We start from the raw sequence: 20,586 nt of genomic DNA on the forward strand, positions 1-20,586 counted from the left end.
TAAGGACAGCTGTTTGGACCTCATATTGTGCGTTCAACAGTGACAGCTTTCAAATGCAAATCCCACACATGTAATCAGCTCTAGACGTTTTACCTGCATAATAATTAATGAAATAATCTATCCATCCATTATCCAACCCGCTATATCCTAACTACAGGGTCACGGGGGTCTGCTGGAGCCAATCCCAAGGCACTAAACAAACCCCGGGCAGGGTGCCAGCACACCGCAGGGCGTGCACACAAACTCACACATACACCCACCCACACACCAAGCACACATTAGGGACAATTTAGAATCGCCAATGCACCTAACCTGCATGTCTTTGGACTGTGGGAGGAAATTTCGAAGTACGTGGAGGAAACCCACGCAGACACGGGGAGAACATGCAAACTCCACACAGGGAGGACCCGGGAAGTGAAATAATAATGAGAAACCTTATCCCACCTGACTATGGAACAGCTTGTCAGTCAAATTTCCAAATACTTTTGAGCCCCTGAAAATAGGGGAGCCATTTATAAAAATGTCTGTTATTCTTAAATGGCGCATATTAAACCCCTTAGATTAAAGCTGAAAGTCTACACTTCAATCACATAACGACTGTTTAATTTCACATCCATTGTAGTGGTGTACAGAGCCAAAATTATGAAAACTGTATCACTGTTCAAATAATTTTGGAACTGACTGTAGGATCGTTTTGCCAAACGTGACCTCAAGCATTCAGAAAATTAATGGACAGATGAACTACACAATAATTACTTTAGATCAGTGGTACTCAGATTGCTATGGACTGAAGACCACTTTGCTAAACTCATTTCTAACTCATTTCTAGTGCACCATTTGAGTTTGACCTTCACCTGTTAACATAATTTTAGCATAATTTTAACAAACTTTTTTTTGAAAGACATTTAATATGTAAAATGCTAAGTTTTAAATCCAACATTGCTGGATGTATGTTTCAAGGTCCCAGATTTCAGCCATCCATCCATCCATCCATCCATCATCCAACCCGCTATATCCTATCTACAGGGTCACAGGGGTCTGCTGGAGCCAATCCCAGCCAAGACAGGGCACAAGGCAGGAAACAAACCCCAGGCAGGGTGCCAGCCCACCGTAGGGTGAGATTTCAGCCAGTGATCCATAATAACACCTTAGCCATGAAGATGGATTAACAGCAGACAGCTTATTAGCAATAAAATGTGCGTCATCTGCAGTACAGAGGTAAAGAATAGCCTTGACCAGATGTGGTACCTCCAGTCTAACATCAAAATGAGTTAGAAATACCTATGTAGTGACCAAGACTGGAAAGAATCTGAGGTTGAAGATGTATTGCATGTAAGAGAGAGGGAGAGAAAAAGAGATAGACAACCAGCCTCAAGCAAACAAGACTAATATGTAATCTGTCCTCTGCACACATGACACACATACAGTATATTTTACATTTTTGGGAGACATCAAGCCATTGACAGCACCATTGCTATTTGCCGGTTAAATCAGCAAATTAAATCCCTACTTTGAGCTCTACATTCATGAGACTTTGGATTGGTTTTGAAATGTCACTCAGTGAACCGTCTTAATTGTTCCCAACCATATTTAGGTCAAATTCATTCATGGTTGTATCCAGATGTAAAATATATCTATTATAAAAAAAAATCCTGGGAGGGAGACTAGGGAGACAAGACGTGATCTTCTTGGAAGACAATTTGACATGCTGCAAGAGACACTTTAATGTCACACAAAGAGAATTTGACATCCAGCGAGCGACACTTTAACGTCATGCGAGACAAGGCAGTGAGACAACATTTATAACAAGTTCATGGACATCTAACCAAGCAGTTGTTGGAATGCTTTTGGCAGACAGACATCATGTGCTCCCAGCTCTTAAAACAACGACAAGCGACAAGCAGAACATGTAGCTTGCCTGCAGCAGGAAGCCAGCAGATGATCTCCTTAGCGTGCGTTCAGCCCCCCCCCCCTGCCCCGTTCACAACGCGAGCGGTAGAGACGCGAAGTGGCAAAAGGACAGCTGCTGCATAGGTTTTGCAATGATCGATGCAAAGCGTGACAAGCAGAAAATGCAGCTCGCCAGCAGCAACAAGTCAGCAGATGATCCGAATGCAACTCCTTAGTGTGCGTTCAGCCCCCCCTTCACAACGCGAGTGGCAGAGACACAAAGTGGCAAAAGGACAGCTAGTGTACAGGCTTTTAAATGATCAAAGTGCAGTGCAACAAAAAGAACATGCAGCTCGCCAGCAGCAGCAGCAGTAAGACAGCAGATGATCTTGTCTCGTGCGTTCAGCTGCCCCCCCTTCACAACAGGAGCAGTGTTATATGTCCAGCAAGAAAGATTTAACCACGCTCAGGGCTGGAAATAAGGATAAGTATTGCTTTTACAAAATTTTTAAAGTAAAAGTGAAAATAATGCATATGTAACAATTCCCATGAAAATAACAATCTCTTTAAATTGTATATCCGATAAACCAAACCCGGGGGTGGGCGAGCGAAGCGAGCAGGGGGCGGAGCCCCCTAGTAGTATAAGAATTTGAAACTTTTTAAGTCAGGATTACAATTTTTTTTTGAAAACAGAGAAGGTCCTTCAATTCAAAAGGATGATCCTGTTTGAATGTGCTTCACATTCATGCATTACTCTGATTTACTGTACATAACAATATTTTATCAAAAAATGCATGCATTTTGGGTGTTGTGAGAATACGTCTGAATAACTGACATGTTGGTTATGTGACATGAATAACTTGAAATGTTTTCATGGATGTTTTAATATTGCTTGCTATTGTTCAGTATTGTACACCCACTGGCCTCCATTGAAGCACATTGTACGAGAAAATAAAATATGAGACTAAAAATTTTTCTCAGCCACAACTTCAAACAAGACAAGGGAAGTAACATATCAAAAATATCCTTTATATGTGGAGTAATGCTTTAAATAATAGTAAAGTGTACATTATTACAAAAGAAAGCAATTCTTGCACATTATGAATTGCCTTTTCATATTTATTTTACTGGTAAATGCTCTGTACACAATACTTTTTTTTGTAATAGTTTGCTTCATGAGCATCTTCTCTAATAAGAACAATTATTTCTTTTCTTCATGAAGCTGCTGTGCTGCTGTTTTGAATGAGCCATTTCATAGTTTTTAATTTCCAAGTTTCACCAAAATTGACTCATTGTGTAGCCTAAGTCACAAATTCATTTGGCTGTTTCTACAGCGTCAATATATTCTTTTAGAATGTGAGTATGTGATTTAAATTCTTGTTGTAGCAAACACACTGTATAATTCACGCCTGGCTGACTAAATAAGCTTGTGCTGCTCTCCGGTGTGTAATGGCACCAAATGGAAAGACACAGAATTTATGAGGAATGATTTAACTACAAGTAAGTGCTTTCATAATGAGTTATATATTTTTTCAGAATATTCACTATAATATAAAATGAATACATCTCATGTAAATTACAAAAACTGTACAGTGTGGAAAAACTGCAAAATGTTTTTTAATACTAGAAAAACTACATTTAGCAAGCAGGAGATAAAAGTGTGTGTATATATATATATATATATATATATATATATATATATATATATATATATATATATATATATATATATATATATATACAGTATATATATATACAGTATATATATTGTGAGCAGGGGGGCTGAATGCACCCCTAGAAGACACGGACGCTCCTCAGAAAACCCCTATTAAAAACGGTGATAAACTGCCTTCACAATGCTCCCTTACTTGCTGGGCTTACTTGCGATTGGTCTGTCGTATAATTTGCTTCTCGCTCGGCGCAAAAGCCTGAACAGCACCTGTCCTTTTTGGCTGAATGCTTTGTTTCTCTCTCCTTCCCCAAACATCCTCTGCTCCTGTTGGGAGTCCCGCTCCCGTTGTGCACCCCTATGATGTTTGTCTATTCTTTTAATTGAGAACTAACTGCATACTGAGCTTGTTTTACTTCTGAAAGAGACATGTTTGTTTGAAGTGTTTGAATAAAGCTCCTGTCTTTACAATCTCCTGTGTTTCTGTGCAATTCTGTGACATGGGCGTGATTATATATATACAGTATATATATATATATATATATATATATATATATATATATATATATATATATATATATATATATATATATATATATATATAATAGCTGTGTAAGCCCATGCTGCAGAAAGCCTGGGCTCCTAGGAACTACTGGAATCGTCAGAAAATACATTGAAATGCAGAGTCGGCAGTTTTGTTTTCCAGACGTGATTGCCCCCCTTGTCTATTAGTGGCTAAGCGAGTTTCTCTCTCGTTTGTCTTGCCTTAGTGGTTTATCTTTGGCGACAGAGTCACTTTCTTTCAGCTTCTTGCTGTAGCCTTGTACTTCTTTCTTCTTCCAACTTGTTAACTTGGGGCCGCCTTGCTGGCTCTTTGAGCTTCATGCTGTAGCCTCTCACTTTCGGGATGGGCAGACAGACAGACACACTTCCATGCATAGACGTTTATATATAAGACACAAGTATACCACAAACAAGAGGATTCTTTATTCTGTTTTGTGAGAAACTCTTCAGGTAAGTGTTTCTCACAGCACCAAGCATAGATACAAAGCACAGCCACAATAAAGCAGTTTGCAAATTTCTCTGTCTTCTCTCTCTCTGTCACTGCCTTCAAGTAGCCAATCCGAGAGTGTTATTCATTTCTCCTTGCTGCTGATTGACTGCTGCCCTGTAACACATCCCTGGCTGAGTGTTCTAGTGTTTTCCGTTTTGTTCTTCTTAAAGCCTCAAGATGCCGCTGAAACTCCCTTCACCTTCTAAGGCTTCTGGCAATGAGCCTAAGCGCCAGAAGAAGATTAAGACACTCCAGGAAAAGATTGAACTGCTGGATTTGCTCTGGTAACTAAACAGTTATGCCACAGTAGCACACCATTATGGTATCAACAAAACCACCATGCACTACATAAAGCAGAATGAGGCAATGATCAGGAGTACCGCATCGTATCAGATAGTGCCAAAAATGTAATGACCATAAAAAATAAGAATATCGTCAGGATGGAATCTGCCTTAGCATGTGGATCATCGACTGCAGGAATTAGAACATTCCCTTGGATGGTAACATCATCTATGAGAAAGCACAGAAATTGTACCATCAGTTTGCTACAGGAGACAATGTAGAAGGTACCGAAGAACTGCAACCAGGACCATCAACAGCACCAGAGCCTGAAGATTTTCAAGCCACTAAGTGATGGTTTGATCGTTTTACATGGAGAGGCAGCATCTGCCAACAAAGAAGCCGTGGAGAAGTACCCCGAGACCTTTAAGCACATCATAGAGGAGAAGGGATACAAGCTCGAAAACAAATTTTCAGCATGAATGAGACTGGCTTGTTTTGGAGGAAGATACTGAACTCGCATCATGAAGGACGCAGCCAAAGCTCCAGGGTTTAAGGCACAGAAGGACAGAATGACACTTATTATGTGTGGCAATGCTGCTGGTTATATGATGAAACCAGGCCTCATCTACAAATCAGCGAAACCTAGGGCCCTCAAAAACAAAAATAAAAACCTGTTAACTGTCCACTGGATGCACAACCCTAAGGCATGGATTACCAAAATCCTAACTTCAAACTGGTGTCACCAGTGCTTCATCCTTTAAGCCAAGGAATACCTCCACGATTTAGGCATGGACTTCAAGGTGTTGCTCATTATGGATAATGCTGGCAGCCACCCTTTGGATTTGTATTACGAGGGAGTTCAGACTGAGTTCCTCCCTGCCAACACCACCTCCCTCATCCAACCTATGGACCAAGGCATGATCCGTGCCTTCAAGGCTTTTTATACCCGGAATTCTCTCCAACACCTTGTTGATGCAATGTACACGGATGAGAATTTTACATTAAAGGGTTACTGGCATAACTGTACAATCACAACGTGCCTGTCAGTCATCCAAGCTGCTCTTAAGGAGATGAAAAAGGAAAACCTCAATGCATGCTGGAAGAGGCTGTGGCCAGAGTGTATCCATGACTACAAAGGCTTATCACCTGAAGAAATTCAGCACGAGGCTGTCGACAAGGCCGTGAGACTGGCAAAGATACTTGGTGGCGAAGGTTTTGTCAACAACCTCATCGATGTTGGAGTTAACAAAGTCTGCCAGCGAAAAGGAGGAGGAAGCGACAGATCCAGAGCAAAAGGAAAAGGAGCAGGGCCTGACATTGGAACGTCTGTCTCAGATTATTAGAACAGTGAAGGAGTTGCAAGGGATGATTGAAGCATGGGATCCCAATATAGTTCGGGCTCTCAAAGTTAATAATGGCATAGATGCTGCCATTCAGACATCTAAGACCCTCTTCACCACCATGAAGTAACAACGACAGCAACTTCCCATCACAATGTTCCTCAAACCTATGAAGAAATATGAATTTCCCCTTGGGATTAATAAAGTATCTATCTATCTATCTATCTATCTATCTATCTATCTATCTATCTATCTATCTATCTATCTATCTATCTATCTATCTATCTATCTATCTATCTATCTATCTATCTATCTATCTATCTATCTATCTATCTATCTATCTATCTATCTATCTATCTATTACAAAACCCCACCAAAAGAAGACCCGTCTGAAGATATAACTCCTCCTGAAGTGCCTGAAGAAGAGGTGCCACCCGAGGAGCTATAAAACTATAGGAACTATAAAACTAACCTGAACTTTCATGGTAGTAAGATAACAATGAAGATCATTAAGGTGAAACTAGAGACATCCATCCATCCATCCATCCATCCATCCATCCATTATCCAACCCGCTGAATCCGAACACAGGGTCACAGGGGTCTGCTGGAGCCAATCCCAGCCAACACAGGGCACAAGGCAGGAACCAATCCTGGGCAGGGTGACAACCCACCGCAGGACACACACAAACACACCCACACACCAAGCACACACTAGGGCCAATTTAGAATCGCCAATCCACCTAACCTGCACGTCTTTGGACTGTGGGAGGAAACCGGAGCGCCCGGAGGAAACCCACGCAGACACGGGGAGAACATGCAAACTCCACACAGGGAGGACCCGGGAAGCGAACCCAGATCCTAGAGACATACATGGAACAGGAATTCAAGGAAATAGGTATATTCAAGGAAGAGATAGCATCAAATTGGCAATATTTTCTGTGTAGCAGAAAAAATAAAAGCATCTGCAAAAATTTAAGTCTTGCACTTCATAATTCATTCTGAAGCATTTGATTCAATTGACACTGAAACACATGGGGGGCACTTCATAATTCATTCTGAAGCATTTGATTCAATTGACACTGAAACACATGGGGGGCAGTACAATTCTGCAGTGGTTAGCGCTGCTGCCTCACAGTTTCAGAATCCTGATCATTACCTTTGTAGAGCTTGTTAGTTCTCCCTGTCTGTTTGCATGGGTCTTCCTTTGGATAATCCAGTATTCCTCCCATATACAGTATTACAGATAAACAGGTTAATTGGCAACTTTACATTGTCTCTGTGTAGGTGCAAACGTGTATGTGAATGTTCCCTGACATCGACTAACACCCAAATAGGGCTGGTTCCAGAATTGAACAAGTAAGTTAGAAAATAGATAAAAGGATGAAACAAAAAGGTGTTCTGATTCATTGCATCAGCCTTCTAAAAACGATGGTCTAGTATGGAAAAAGTGGATCAGAATCATTACCTATTAAATATGCTTTCCAAACATATCCTGAGGAAGACTACACTGGATACAGGATGCTAAATCAGTACAGGAACTGTCATATATCAAGTAAATATACCTGAAGACAACAGTTTAACAGAAGCACGTTGATATTAACAGGGCTGCTGTCAATGTAGACTAAGATTGTGTGAGTTGTGTTATTAAACAAAAGAAGTTTGATAATAACAGAAGAGAGATGGTTAAAGGAAACATAGTAGTAAAGTGCCAGTAGTCAAGGTATGATTGCCAGCACATTCTGGTAATGTTGACAAGGTGTTTTTCCAGGTAATTTGATTTCCTTAGTCATCTCTGGTATCATGTTAGATGAGTTTATGGGATTATAAAATTACATTGCGTGCACATTGCAATTGAAATTGAAATTGGAAGTTAAGAAAATTCATCTTACTGAACTGAAAATTTAACATGGAATGAGATTCTGTTGACAAAGCAATACAATGAATTCTGGAATAAGCCAGATATATAGATATTACACTGACAAAAACTGTCTTAACACTTAAACAAATCACAGCAAAATATGCCTGAGAAGAATAAAAAACAGGCATAGGAAAGGCAATTCTTCCCAACTCTTATCCTTAAGACAATTAGTACACTCACCAAGAACTGTATGATGAACAGATCCATATGGATCAAAACTGGTAACACACCTACATCTGTCACCGAGTTCACAGGCCCATTACTGATCCTGAGGCAGTCTACAGGTCTTCCCGGAAATAGTCACTAGATGGGGCTTAAAAGCGCCTTCTAGATATTAGACCAATGACTGTAGATTTATAAGGATATGTGACAAGCATTTATCAGGCAGGAGGAAGAGAGGCCTGAGTAAGAATAAAGCGAGTTTTATTATCTAATAGAAAAGCTCACCCAAAAGGAATATTTTTTTTAATAAAAGGGCCTGGAAATAAAAGCACACAAATGACTGGACAAAAAAGGTTGATTAATAAGCAAAAGTCTGAACCAGGAAAACAGAGAATCTTAGCACAAAAAAAAACCCCAGTTCTGAAAAGCAAACTCATAAACCAAAAAGCTAGGCAAAGGTCCTGGCTACCTTACATTTCTAGTTCCATATTTAGCTAGCTGGTGCAGTGGTGGCACTGCTGCCTCACAGTAAAGAGACCAGGGTTCGCATCCCAGGTCCTGGAAGTTTTCATGTGAAGTTACCATGTCTGTGTGGGTTGCCATCAAGGTTCTCCAGTTTTCTCCAACTGTCAAAAGACACACATATTAGGTGGATTGGTGATGCCATATTGTCCCCAAGTGTGTGTTGGGCTGTGGGGATGCTTGATGTGTTCTCCTTGTGATGGACTGGCATCTTGTTCAGGTTTTGTTCCTGCCTTGTGCTCTATTGTAGCTAGGAAGGACTCTAGCCCTCCTCTCCCCACAACCCTAGACTGGATTAAGCAGGTTATAAAATGGCATGACATGTTTAGCTAACAAAATGTTCATTGTTAATTTTGAGATATCCAGAAACATGGATGCTCATGTTATCACAACACCATCTTAAATAGTCGCTGTAATTATAACGTCATCCCTAGTACCACCACCTTTCACACAAGGAGCCAGATGCAACATTTCCAACAACAAAACTACCATTGGAAGGATGCAAACTCAAAATGGTGCACAGACAACACTGCCCATGAAATAGCAAAAAATAACCACAATATCATTTGCTTACAAAATATAATGCACTTAAACATAGGAAACACAACTCAGAATAAAAAAAAGCAAAATGAGAGAGCAGAAGAAAAAAAACACAAAGAGACAGGAAAACAGGCCTCCCTACCAAGGATATAGGCAATGAACCCTTGTTTAGTTAGGCCTGTGGTAATGCATGTGAGGTGTCCGTGGCAGTGTGCAGGTTTTTAATTAAAAAAAAGTATACTCAGGCTCAGAGGGATTTAAATGTGGGATGCAGATGTGCATGGTATCCTGATGGTGCAGCCCCAGAGTCTTAATGAGGGAATTGACGGAGGATACATTCATGTGCAGATATGTGTGTGGTTTGGTCAGATTCCTCATTACTAATCTGGAGTCAGGAATTAAGACACCCATATCCCTATTACTTTAAAAAAAAACTTGAGCAGGACAGAGAGGGGAAGAAAGGTTGACAACAGAAAGACAAAGATGTATGGGAGAGAATAAAGAAGGAGCTATATGGAAAAAAAGAGAGAGTGGTAATTGTGAGGGCAAGCTGGTCCAGAGGACAGGAGGCCTGACAGTCATGAGACTGGCCCTGCGGGGAACAAGCAAACAGCATACCAGGGGTGGGTCATCCTGCTGTCCAATCAAGTAGCAGGAGCAGGTGAAGGGTTTCAGAAATTGCCCTGCAGATGCTGAAGGAAAATTGGGTTTTGGAAGAATGGAAATTTGCTTGGGCATCCCAGTGGTGACTCACTGACGTGGCTGGGGTGCAAGCCACATTAAAGGCTAACCATGCAGTCTCAGTGCTTGGCTGAGGAAACCTGATGGGTGAGCTTAGGCTCAGAGAAGGAGGAAGGCACTGAGGTTTAGGGAACACAGAAGGAGACCCTGGTTTTATCTTTTTGATTTTAACCCTAGTTTGGATTATCTATTTATTATTGATTGATTTTTAGTGCCACAAAGAGCACTATTTTTTATCCATTTATTCATTTAGATTATTTATTTATAATTGACTACACTGGGTTCTTTATGGTTGAACATTTTATCAAATAAAAATCACTGAGCACTTTTTGCACTATCCCTTGATGTGTTATGTATTGTCATCCCCAAGTTTTATGACAGTCGATGTCCCTGGTTCAAGGGAGTGATGCCAGCTGTGGGCAACCTGAGCATCACAAGGTCCAAAATGGCTATAAGTTTATTAATTTTCCATAAGTGTTTTATAATGCAGTCTTTAATAACCTGTACCATTATGTTATGTTTCCTCTAATAAAACTCTTTTCTTTGGCCTCTTTGGTCCCATCCAGATTTAGGGATAGCTTAAGAGCCTACTGTTAAGGCTAAGAAATCTTTAAAATAGCTTATTTTTAAACTCATGGTTATTAAATGCATAAGTCTTTTGAACAAAAATACAATTTCACAAGCAGTTTTCACCATTTCTGAGACAGGGGATCTAGTCCACTTAGACTTTCTGTTCAACACTGATGTAGCTGGATGCTTTCTTTCTGTAGTTTTTCAGTTACAAAAGTAGATCCCTGTGGACTGAAAGTTAGGTATGGAAATTGCAAATAAAGGTATTCTCAAGAATACAAGTGCAAGATGATTACTATTAACCTGGTAATTTAAGGATCACACCTAGGAGGAAACCACATTCCCAAGAAACCAGTACTATCTGTAATAGCAAATAAAAAATAGTGAAACTAAAACAAATATATGTTCATAAAATATAGGAACACACAACATATTTCTATTGCAAGAAATCAAAAAGCCTGTAGATTAAAGCCTATAAATTGTACCCTTTCATCACTATCGGTGGACACTGTAATGGCAAAATTAACTGGAAAGTGTAGATATCCAGCTCCCTGGTAAGAAGGATAGTGATCTTATAACTAAAAGGAATGGCATGTCTGGAGGTACAATATACGTGTAAATGAGGGCTTGTTCTGTTTTGGTCACTGCTCACTGCTCATGTCATTTTAGAATGCTATTGTCAATGTCTCTGTGGAGATTAAATAATGAAAATGATTCTGTGGTGAGCTTTCACTGAAGAGCCTTAGTAAAGCATGACATGAAGTTGGCTGTATTAAAAGAAATACTCTTTCTTCGTTCACATAGTAAAAACAGTCCTTTGTAAAGAGTATAATGAAACCTTACATTCTCAGATTTACTGTACTTAATTGAATTCAGGCTTGTGCGGGTTCAGAGCCTATCCTGGACACAATTCCTTCACAAGGTCCATTCATGCACATGCTCACACTCACACAAACTCCAGTTAGCTTAACATGCATGCCTCTGACTGTTGTTGAGGAAAACCAAAATAAATGGGAAAAAATATCTTGCATGAAAACATGTACACCCTACATAGACAACAACCAGCTGCAAGATTTAGATTTATAGTTAAATTACCTTAAAGCCCAATTATAGCTGAAGTAGATTTATACTTGGATTACAGTTTAATCATACCAGACCTGTATACATCTTGTGTCACTAAACATGTCAAAACGATCACCACAGACTCATCTCACTCTGCTCATCACTTATTCCATAAACTCCACTCTGGTAAATACTTCAGGTCAATTAAAACTAACAGACACCTGAACATTTTCTTTCCCAGAGACATAGCCCTCTCAATCCAGTAACCGAGCCTGTTTTCTTTGTATATTCATGCATTCTTTCAGTTACTGTACGAATGTGTGTGTACAGTGTATGTACATGTATGCGTGTGCATGTGCATACACACTTTCACTTGCACATCATCATTTGCACATCTCCTTTATAATTGTACTATTCTACAAACTTGTATGAAGTTTTTCTTTTTAACTTAAGCTATTTATGTTATTTGTTTTTGATGTTCTATTATAAGCAGCTCCAACTCTATCGAGTCAAATTCCTGTACAGTAAGTACTGGCGAATAAAAGTGATTCTGATTCTGGTACTGAATGACCTTATTTGAATCAAGTGATATGTATTATAATGTACAAAGGAAAACAGAGGAGAAGAGAGGAGAGTGCACATGCATGTTCAACAGTGAGTTCCATATGTGTGGCTACTCCACACTTAAAGAGTTATATTATGACCACTACTTCAGTGAAGATCAAATATTTTGGGTTAAAATATCCTCTATAACCTTCTTTGGAATTAAAAAAAAGTTGCCATATTTGGAAAGTGCCAAAACGAACATATGAAACACACACAAAGAAACATTCAGAAATATACCTAGACATAGTCAGTAAGTGAGTAAGTACATTTCATCCTCTGAGTAAACTGGCAAAAAGTAATTTTCTATCAATTATACAAACACCGTCTTTAAATGTCTCAGTACATAAATTACATTTTTTTATTTATGAGTTTGTTTTTTTCTTAATTATATGCTCCAATGGAGCTGGTAAAAGCTTTAATTTTTATGTTTACCACAGATCTTCCAAATGCATCAATGAAGCATTGCAATAGGATTATAAATGCACACACAAGCTGATCGAAAAGTTTTGAGCCTGCTCTATTAAGAAAATTGTAAATAAAACCAGTTTTATTTTTCTGCATAATCCCTGTGAATACTAATACCCTTGTGACAACATTAGTGAAGCTTTTTTATGCCACTGAGAACTTTGGTTGCTTGTGCAAACTCTCTTGCTGACCTGACATCTTCATCCCCGGCATAGTGTGTCTCAAAGAGGTAGCTCTGTACGTTGGAGAACAGATGGTGACCACATAAGTTAAACTCTCAAAAACAGGATAGGTGCGGCATCTCTTTCAATCCGAAGTTTTGCAGAGCTGTCAGTGCAGTCTATGCAGTATGAGGGGAGGCACTGTCATGAAATGGAAGTATATTGCTTAACAACTTTCCTCACCTCTTTTCCTTGACTGGGTGCCGCAACCAGTAAAACAAATTAGCATAATATAGATACAGGTAAAATTCAACGAATATCTTTATATTGAAATTTTCATTTCAACAAAGTATTTTTATGGTCCCAACAGTTTCCTTATATGACATGAGTCTATAGAAATTTTGTTACTAAGAAATACCGTACATTCAGCAGATACTTTCATTACAACAAAGTGCCCAAAAGACCTTGAAATTCCTGAATGAATCATCTACAGAGCAGTTAGTTCTGTGGTCGCAGCTCAGTTGTGAACAACGGTCCCCAAACAGAAACATTGTAAAAAAATTTCTTTCGTTAGAACTTTGCTTGTACTGTTTTTTGCTGTTTTTGTTTTCTGTGGTTTTCAGTGATACCTTTTGCTTATTGCTCATCAACATTTGAAAAACATCCATTGGAATTTAACTCAATGTCACCCTCCTATAGAAATGACAGACACGAAAAAACAACAACAGTTCATATTAGAAAAAAAAAACTTTACATTTTTGCAGCTCTTGATTCCGGTAAAAGGAAAAAAGATGTTGCCAGTGAATTCGGAATTTCGCCATTGGCCACTAATCTAATCAAAATCCTGCCTGACTGCTGTGTCTGTGTATAGGAGAGTGGTAGATCAAGCTACAATAAATAACACTGCTGTTCCTGTTTCAAGCTGAATAAAGCTAAAACTCATCCTCGTGTTTTGGGGTGCAAGATAGGGACTTATAGCGTGACCATGATATTTTAGGGTTTGCTTCTGAGGTGTTTCGCTGCAGCACTGTGAGCCTGCTGTTGCCCTGCCCCGGCAACGACAAGCAATCTTCCACAGACACGGCAAGTGCGCTTTGGGATGCACTTTGGCTTGTTGTCCCGTTGGATGGGGGGTGGGTCCCAAAAGAGTTCAGAAACCTCACAATATGAAGAAGAAGAAAAGGATGATTCGGCATCTGATTGATAACTGTGCTGCCCACAACATGCTTCCACATCTAAGTATTCTATATGGACTACATACTGTATAAATTATGGCATTGGTTTAGTTTAGACCTAGAATTCCCTTGGTGTTGGAGAATCATCATTCTTCCATTGATTCAGTTGTTTTTTGGACTCTGGGTCATACTATCCAAATTCTCAGTCCAAATTCTGTAGCTCAGGATTCCCCTTGGAACATTAGAAGCAGTGAATCTTGGAGAAAAAATATGACACTCGACTAAGTAAGCAGCCACTGTCAGTTAACCAGCAAACAGTGAAAGTCTGAGTGCCAAGGTTTTACAGCCATCCACTGGTTGTTGATTGGCGAAATTTGCCAAAGCATTTTCACATCAAATTTACTTGGTTTGCCCATGACTTTGTTCACCAAATTTTTTTCTGAAAAAAAACAACATATCCACCCCTGCTGCTAAACATTGTTGCCCAGATGTGAATTGCTGTCTGTCTTCAATTGACAACTAAAAAATATTCAAAGAAAAAATGTGACACTTACCATCGCTCACATTTTTTCACTATACATAATGAAGACAATAATCAATCTGAAAAATGTTGGCACTCCAGTTATTACAGTTAGATAATAATCAACTCTAAACTCACTTCAAATGGCATCACAATATTTTTCACACAGCCAGGATGAATTTGACTTGAGGAAGGGAGAACATGCAATATGGCACATAGTGGACAGAGCAATCAAGCCAGAAGTGAAGAGATCAGCAGCGAACAGCGGCTCACTTGCAATGTTTTCACAGACAGCACACTTAACAATGAATGCAAATATGAGAATAAATGGCTGGCTTTCTTTATGAAAATGGAAAGTCCAATGCATCATGGTACTTGATCATATATGAGTAGCCTTTTAGGAGAAAGAAATCTGATTTCATTACTGAAATGTGAATTACATACACACACATTCACACTTATTGAATCACATGCATGATTTAATGGCAGATGCATACACACAGAAAGAAAATTTTGTTTTTCTATTGGCAAACATTGTCACATCTACCATGTCTGTGAAAACAGTGCAAATGTGCTGGATTCACTGGTGGATCACTCTGTCCATAAGTGTGCCATCTCACATGTTCTCCTTTTACCATGTAAAACTGATGCTGGCTGGGCACATCATATACTGATAGCTTTGTTGTTATATAAGGTACTGGACACACTTTGTACAGAACTACATCATGTGTTTTAAGTAAAGGCAGATATACTGTTGTTCCTTTTGGAATGCTGATGCCTTTTCAACCAAAGAAATTCAAACAAACCTGACAAGTTCAGCAATAAATTTTGGAAAGCTCCTGATGTAAGTATCAAATACATATACTACATACTATTCCTTATTTGAAGAGTGATCACATTCGTTTGCCAGAGAAAGACAGTATGAGTGGTGATGTGACTCTTGATCTGTTTGCAGGCAATGTGAGAAAAGTCAATGCTGACAATATTTTCACATCACTCTGCATGGGAAAAAAAGCTGCTTGTTCAAAAGACAAGCCTGCTGTGTACCAAACTTTAAATAAAATGACATGCTCTTTTTTATTCTTTTGGCTGTGAAGCTATGTAATTCTCTATATGTAAATAATACACAGTTATCATATGTTCCAATATTATGTTTATTTATTTATTTTGATTTCCTTTCCTCTGAAATAATAAACATTTTCCAAAGAATAATATAGTTTGAGCTTCTTCTACAATCTTGAAAACACATACTCAACAAAAAATCTAGATGAGTATGGCGGTCCATTTTCCTTACTTGTAGGGGCACCACAAAAGACAACATTTGAGAATCACTGCTGTATGCTAACAGGAGGGATAGGGAAGAGCTGCAACACCACCAATGCACAATGGTGTTGCTTAGGGTGGTAATAGGGGTCTTTTGTGTAAAAAACAAAGTTAAATATCTGTATCAGTTACAACAACATTGGCATTTGAAGTGCAGCGATTTAGGAAAAGTCAAGAAAGGACAATAGCATGGCATGCACACTCATGAAATAATTAAAGGTTTTAAAACACAGCAGCAAATGGCATTGGTCATGGCACTTCTAATATTAAATTATTTTATTGCTCTACTTCTAATGATGCCCCTTCAAGGCGCTCTTTGGTGCCTTGGTGGACAGTTTGAGAACTACTATTCGAAGGTGTTACTGATTCTTTTTAGTTTTTTAAACCATGCTTTTGCTTTTCATATTGGGCTTTGACGTGTGATCGTTCAGTTCTTCTAGTTTTACCCTTTTGGTTTACAAACTCATCTCCTGGTCCTAATCTGTTGTCCATTGACAGTCTAATTCTATTCTGTCCCAGAACACATTTCATGTCATTCCATTTAGTTTGAAATATGCATTCTTTTACTATGTGTTTAAACTAATCTGAATCTTTATGTGTGTGCATTATGTAATTAGTCATTTGTAAAGTTTCTAATTGTATTTACCTGTGAACTTGTTACAGTGCTCCAAGACTGCATTCAGTGAAAAAAAAAAATCTTCCATCTGCCTTTTGTAATATTAAATCTTACAATAATCTAGGTAGGTCTTAAAGAGCATTATAGCCAAAATTATATTGTTCTGCACAAAATTGGAACTTTGCCTTACGCACCTTTACAATTTCTTTTTCTCCAAAATAAGCTGCCGCATGTATTAATGTGCTTCCATTTATGCATCTGCAATTAGAAAGAAAATCACCTCATTAATAAATCATCATAGTAGTTTTATACAAACCAAAGTAATACACTATTTGATGATACCTATTGTTTTTTTAAAATTCAGTATATCTATCATATAAAATCAAGAAAGTTTTGGCTTCTTTAATGCACAGTTGTCAAAGTCAAAGCTCCAAAGACCAGATTCAGCCAGCCCTTGGACCTTTTAAAAGTGGAGGAGGAGAAGGTTGGGAGCATGTGCTGATACAGTGAGATGCCGCACCCACCACACTGCAAACCACCCAGATTGGGTGGGACTTGCGTGCAGCCGTGCAATGGGTGCCTGCTGAATTAATATTCAAAACATGTTAAATACAGCCTGGGATGGCCATTAGTTTTTTCAAAAAACCCCTTTAACATATATTTCATATATAGTAGAGAATGTATCAATATATAATCTAACAGGATTGCATTTACACATGGCTCTTAAATGTGTCTGTTCATGTTTATCTGTGCAACATGGCACACTGCACATCAGATACTAACCTTTAGTTAGCATAGAAACTGACCCAACAAGAAAAAGTGAAAAAAGGGTGACATGCCACATGATGTGAACCACCAGCTCCCTGAACATGTGACACAACAGACACCACTACTCATTTCTGACCAACTACAAATATGGACTGTATTATCCATCACCATTATGTTTTTCCAGTTTTTTCAATGTGGTCAAGTATCATTTGATTATGGCAGTTGTTAATATAGGTGTAAATTGATGTATGTTGCTTTAGCTACATATTCCCTCCTTTGTCTCGATTGTTCTCATGCAACTTTATGCACAGATGGAATTTTTTCAGTCAATGCTGATGTTGGTCCTGTGGCCAATGGTTTGCTTTACTAACCTGCTGCTATATCTAAGAAAACAAAACCTGATAAAGAAGTAATAGAGTTTCAAGAGAGACTCAAGACAGAATATACGATTAAGGGTGAATCACATAGTCAAGGACACCAGTGGAAATTAAGGGAAAGTGCATTTAAGATGGAAGCCAGGAAGCACTTCTTTATGCAAACAGTTGTGGGAATTTGAAACAATCTAACGAGCCATGTAGTTGAAGCAAAAACCTTGACAACCTTTAAGAACTACCTGGATGAGATACTGGGACAGTTTAGCTATTAGCTATTCAAAGCAGAGAATACTGAATGGTCTCCTTTCATTTATCAGATTTCTTATGATGAGCAGAAAGGCTCCATGTGCATTGTTTGTAAAGAAAATATGGTGGCAGTTGTTTGTTGCTATATTTCAGTTTGTGGTGCATATATAAAGAATAATTTTGTCCCACAATAAAACTGAATTTGACATTCCTGATTTAATGCAAGAGTTAATGCTCAGCCCCATGGGAACTGGACTTGAATTGTCTCTTTTCACCTTCAGTGTGGAACTTGCATGTTCTCTCTTTCTGCATTGATTTTTCTCAGTCTCGTCATGTTAGTATTCATAATTTTCATTCATTTGTCTTTTAAATATTTCCCAGAATGCCTAATCTGGCTGCAAAGATAAAAAAATGCATGCCAGAGATAATGTTTGTATACATGGCGGACAGGGGACCAGACCAGTGTCTGATTTTCACTCAGTTTTTGCCTTGTTGCTTCAGCTATTGTTATTTAATAAGAGAAGAACTCTGCAATTTTTTCCTGACAATTACTATTTAATCCTCTCAGTCAGGAAATCAAGTTTCAGTGCTTAGTTTACTTTTATTTTTGATTTTAATTTTAATTCTCGAGAAAGAAATCTGTGGTAGACCCGTATATATCTCTCATGTCACTGACCATGGCATTAGGATAACCATGGACTCATGTAACCAACTCAATACTTATTCCAAAAACTCCCCTCTGGTAAATGCTTCAGGTCAATTAAAACTAAAACTAACAGACACCTCAATAGTTTCTTTGCCAGAGACAAAGGCCTCTCAAACCAGTAATTTAGCCTGACTTCTTTGTATATTCATGTGTTCTGTCATATATTGTTTGAAGGTGTGAGTGTGTGTGTACAGTGTATGTATATATCTACACACACTTTCGCTTGCACATCATCATTTGCTCATCTCCTTTATAATTGTTCTATTCTGCAACTTTGTATGAAGTTTTTCTTTTTAACTTATGCTATTTATGTTATTTGTATGTAATTATGTGTTATGTTGTAAACAGCTCCAAATCTACCAAGTCAAATTCCTGTACATTCAGTACTGGCAAATAAAAATGATTCTGATTCTGATCTTTGGTATCACTTCTGAAAGAAATGTGCATGTCCTAGTTTACTGCTTGTCACATCCGAGCAGTCTCTCCAAAACAAAGTGCCAGTAGTCAAATCAGGACAGTCTGTTTGGGAAGAAGAATGGGTGTTTGATAACTGAGCTGCAGATCTTTCGGGCCCTTTCATGTTTTCGTAACTGGCATAACAGCCAGTTTTGTGAAAAAGATGACAATAGATGAGGACAAAGGCAATTAGATAGTATTTTAGGGAAAGTGAATTAGGCCAACAGGAGTGTGACCCTTTTAAATGCCTGATCCAGTGAGGGAACTAGAGCTTTGTGTGTCTGTTCATTCGATAGATTTATCCCTTGCTGTTATTCAATTTCCTTGGTTATCATTTTAATTGATAAGGTAACTTTTTGGAATACTATGTTTTTCATGACATTCATTCTAAGTTTGGAAATAACTCGATAACGTCCATATCATTCACTAGATTTAAGATTAGTGGGTATGTTGATTTTTCAGTTTTTTTCAGTTTGACACCTAAATACCTACAACAGCCAATATATAATTTTACCATTAAAGACCTCTTTCAGAATCACTTTATTTCATAATTCTACATAAACTAGCAAATTTTATACATTTTCCATCACAGGAATAAATGCTAAATATTCAAGGGCAAGCAGAAATCAAAGAATTAAAACTTTTACTCTTTCTGGGTCAGCCTTAGAGCTGCCAGTCAACTTGACATGCATTTGCTCACCAAGCAGGAAGAAAGCAGACCCTCTCTAGGAAAATATGGAGACAGTGACTCCTTGATTTACTCTTTGGATGTTACACAGTTCACTGTTTTTTAATATGATCTCTAATGTGATTTTCTACAAGGAAGCTGATGGTTATTGCATCTTAACCAATTGCATTAGATTTTCCATAAATAGTTAATGGCATTTCTCCACCATTAATTATTTTTGCCTTTCGGCATAAATAAATAAGTTATTTTGTACCTCCCAGCTTAAGGCAAATTTTATTATAGCACAGATTAATAAAATGAATTATGATGCAGCTCAGCAGGTTTGAAAAAAAAGGAAATTGTTGTAAAGAATGTGACAAAAAAGACTTAAAACACTTAAAGTAATTCATTCATTCCTCAGTGAACAGTTGCCTTGTTGATTTGCAGCTTTTCTTAAGTGCTTTACTACAATAATTATTGACATCTTTAATGATTTTAGAAACTGATCATTAATGGAGGTTATAGATATCTGAAATAATACTAAGAATATATTGGCTAGATTGGTAAAACCAGAGAGTAAAGAGAGCGCTCAAACTAAAGGGAAGTGGCTGTGGATATTAAGCCTTTTTTAGTGACCCACTTTTCTCCCTGGTTATCTCTTCAATTCTTAATCATTTAGCAATTTATGCTCTTATAATTAGACTAGGGGATTCACTCTCCAACTCTCCTGCTTGCTTTGCTCGCCAGCCACTT

General features: G+C 38.3%; 1 protein-coding gene across 1 annotated transcript in view; it reads right to left on the reverse strand.

The window, feature by feature from the left end:
* LOC127526694 (serine/threonine-protein phosphatase 6 regulatory ankyrin repeat subunit C-like) overlaps positions 1-20,586 on the reverse strand; it is a 183,124-nt gene that overhangs the window by 149,177 nt on the left and 13,361 nt on the right. The window contains exon 4 of the mRNA XM_051922866.1: positions 16,811-16,874. Coding sequence (XP_051778826.1) covers positions 16,811-16,874 — 64 coding nt within the window. The remainder of the gene's footprint in view (positions 1-16,810; positions 16,875-20,586) is intronic.

The sequence above is a fragment of the Erpetoichthys calabaricus genome, chromosome 1 (assembly GCF_900747795.2).
Source record: "Erpetoichthys calabaricus chromosome 1, fErpCal1.3, whole genome shotgun sequence".
NCBI classification, from domain to species: domain Eukaryota; kingdom Metazoa; phylum Chordata; class Cladistia; order Polypteriformes; family Polypteridae; genus Erpetoichthys; species Erpetoichthys calabaricus.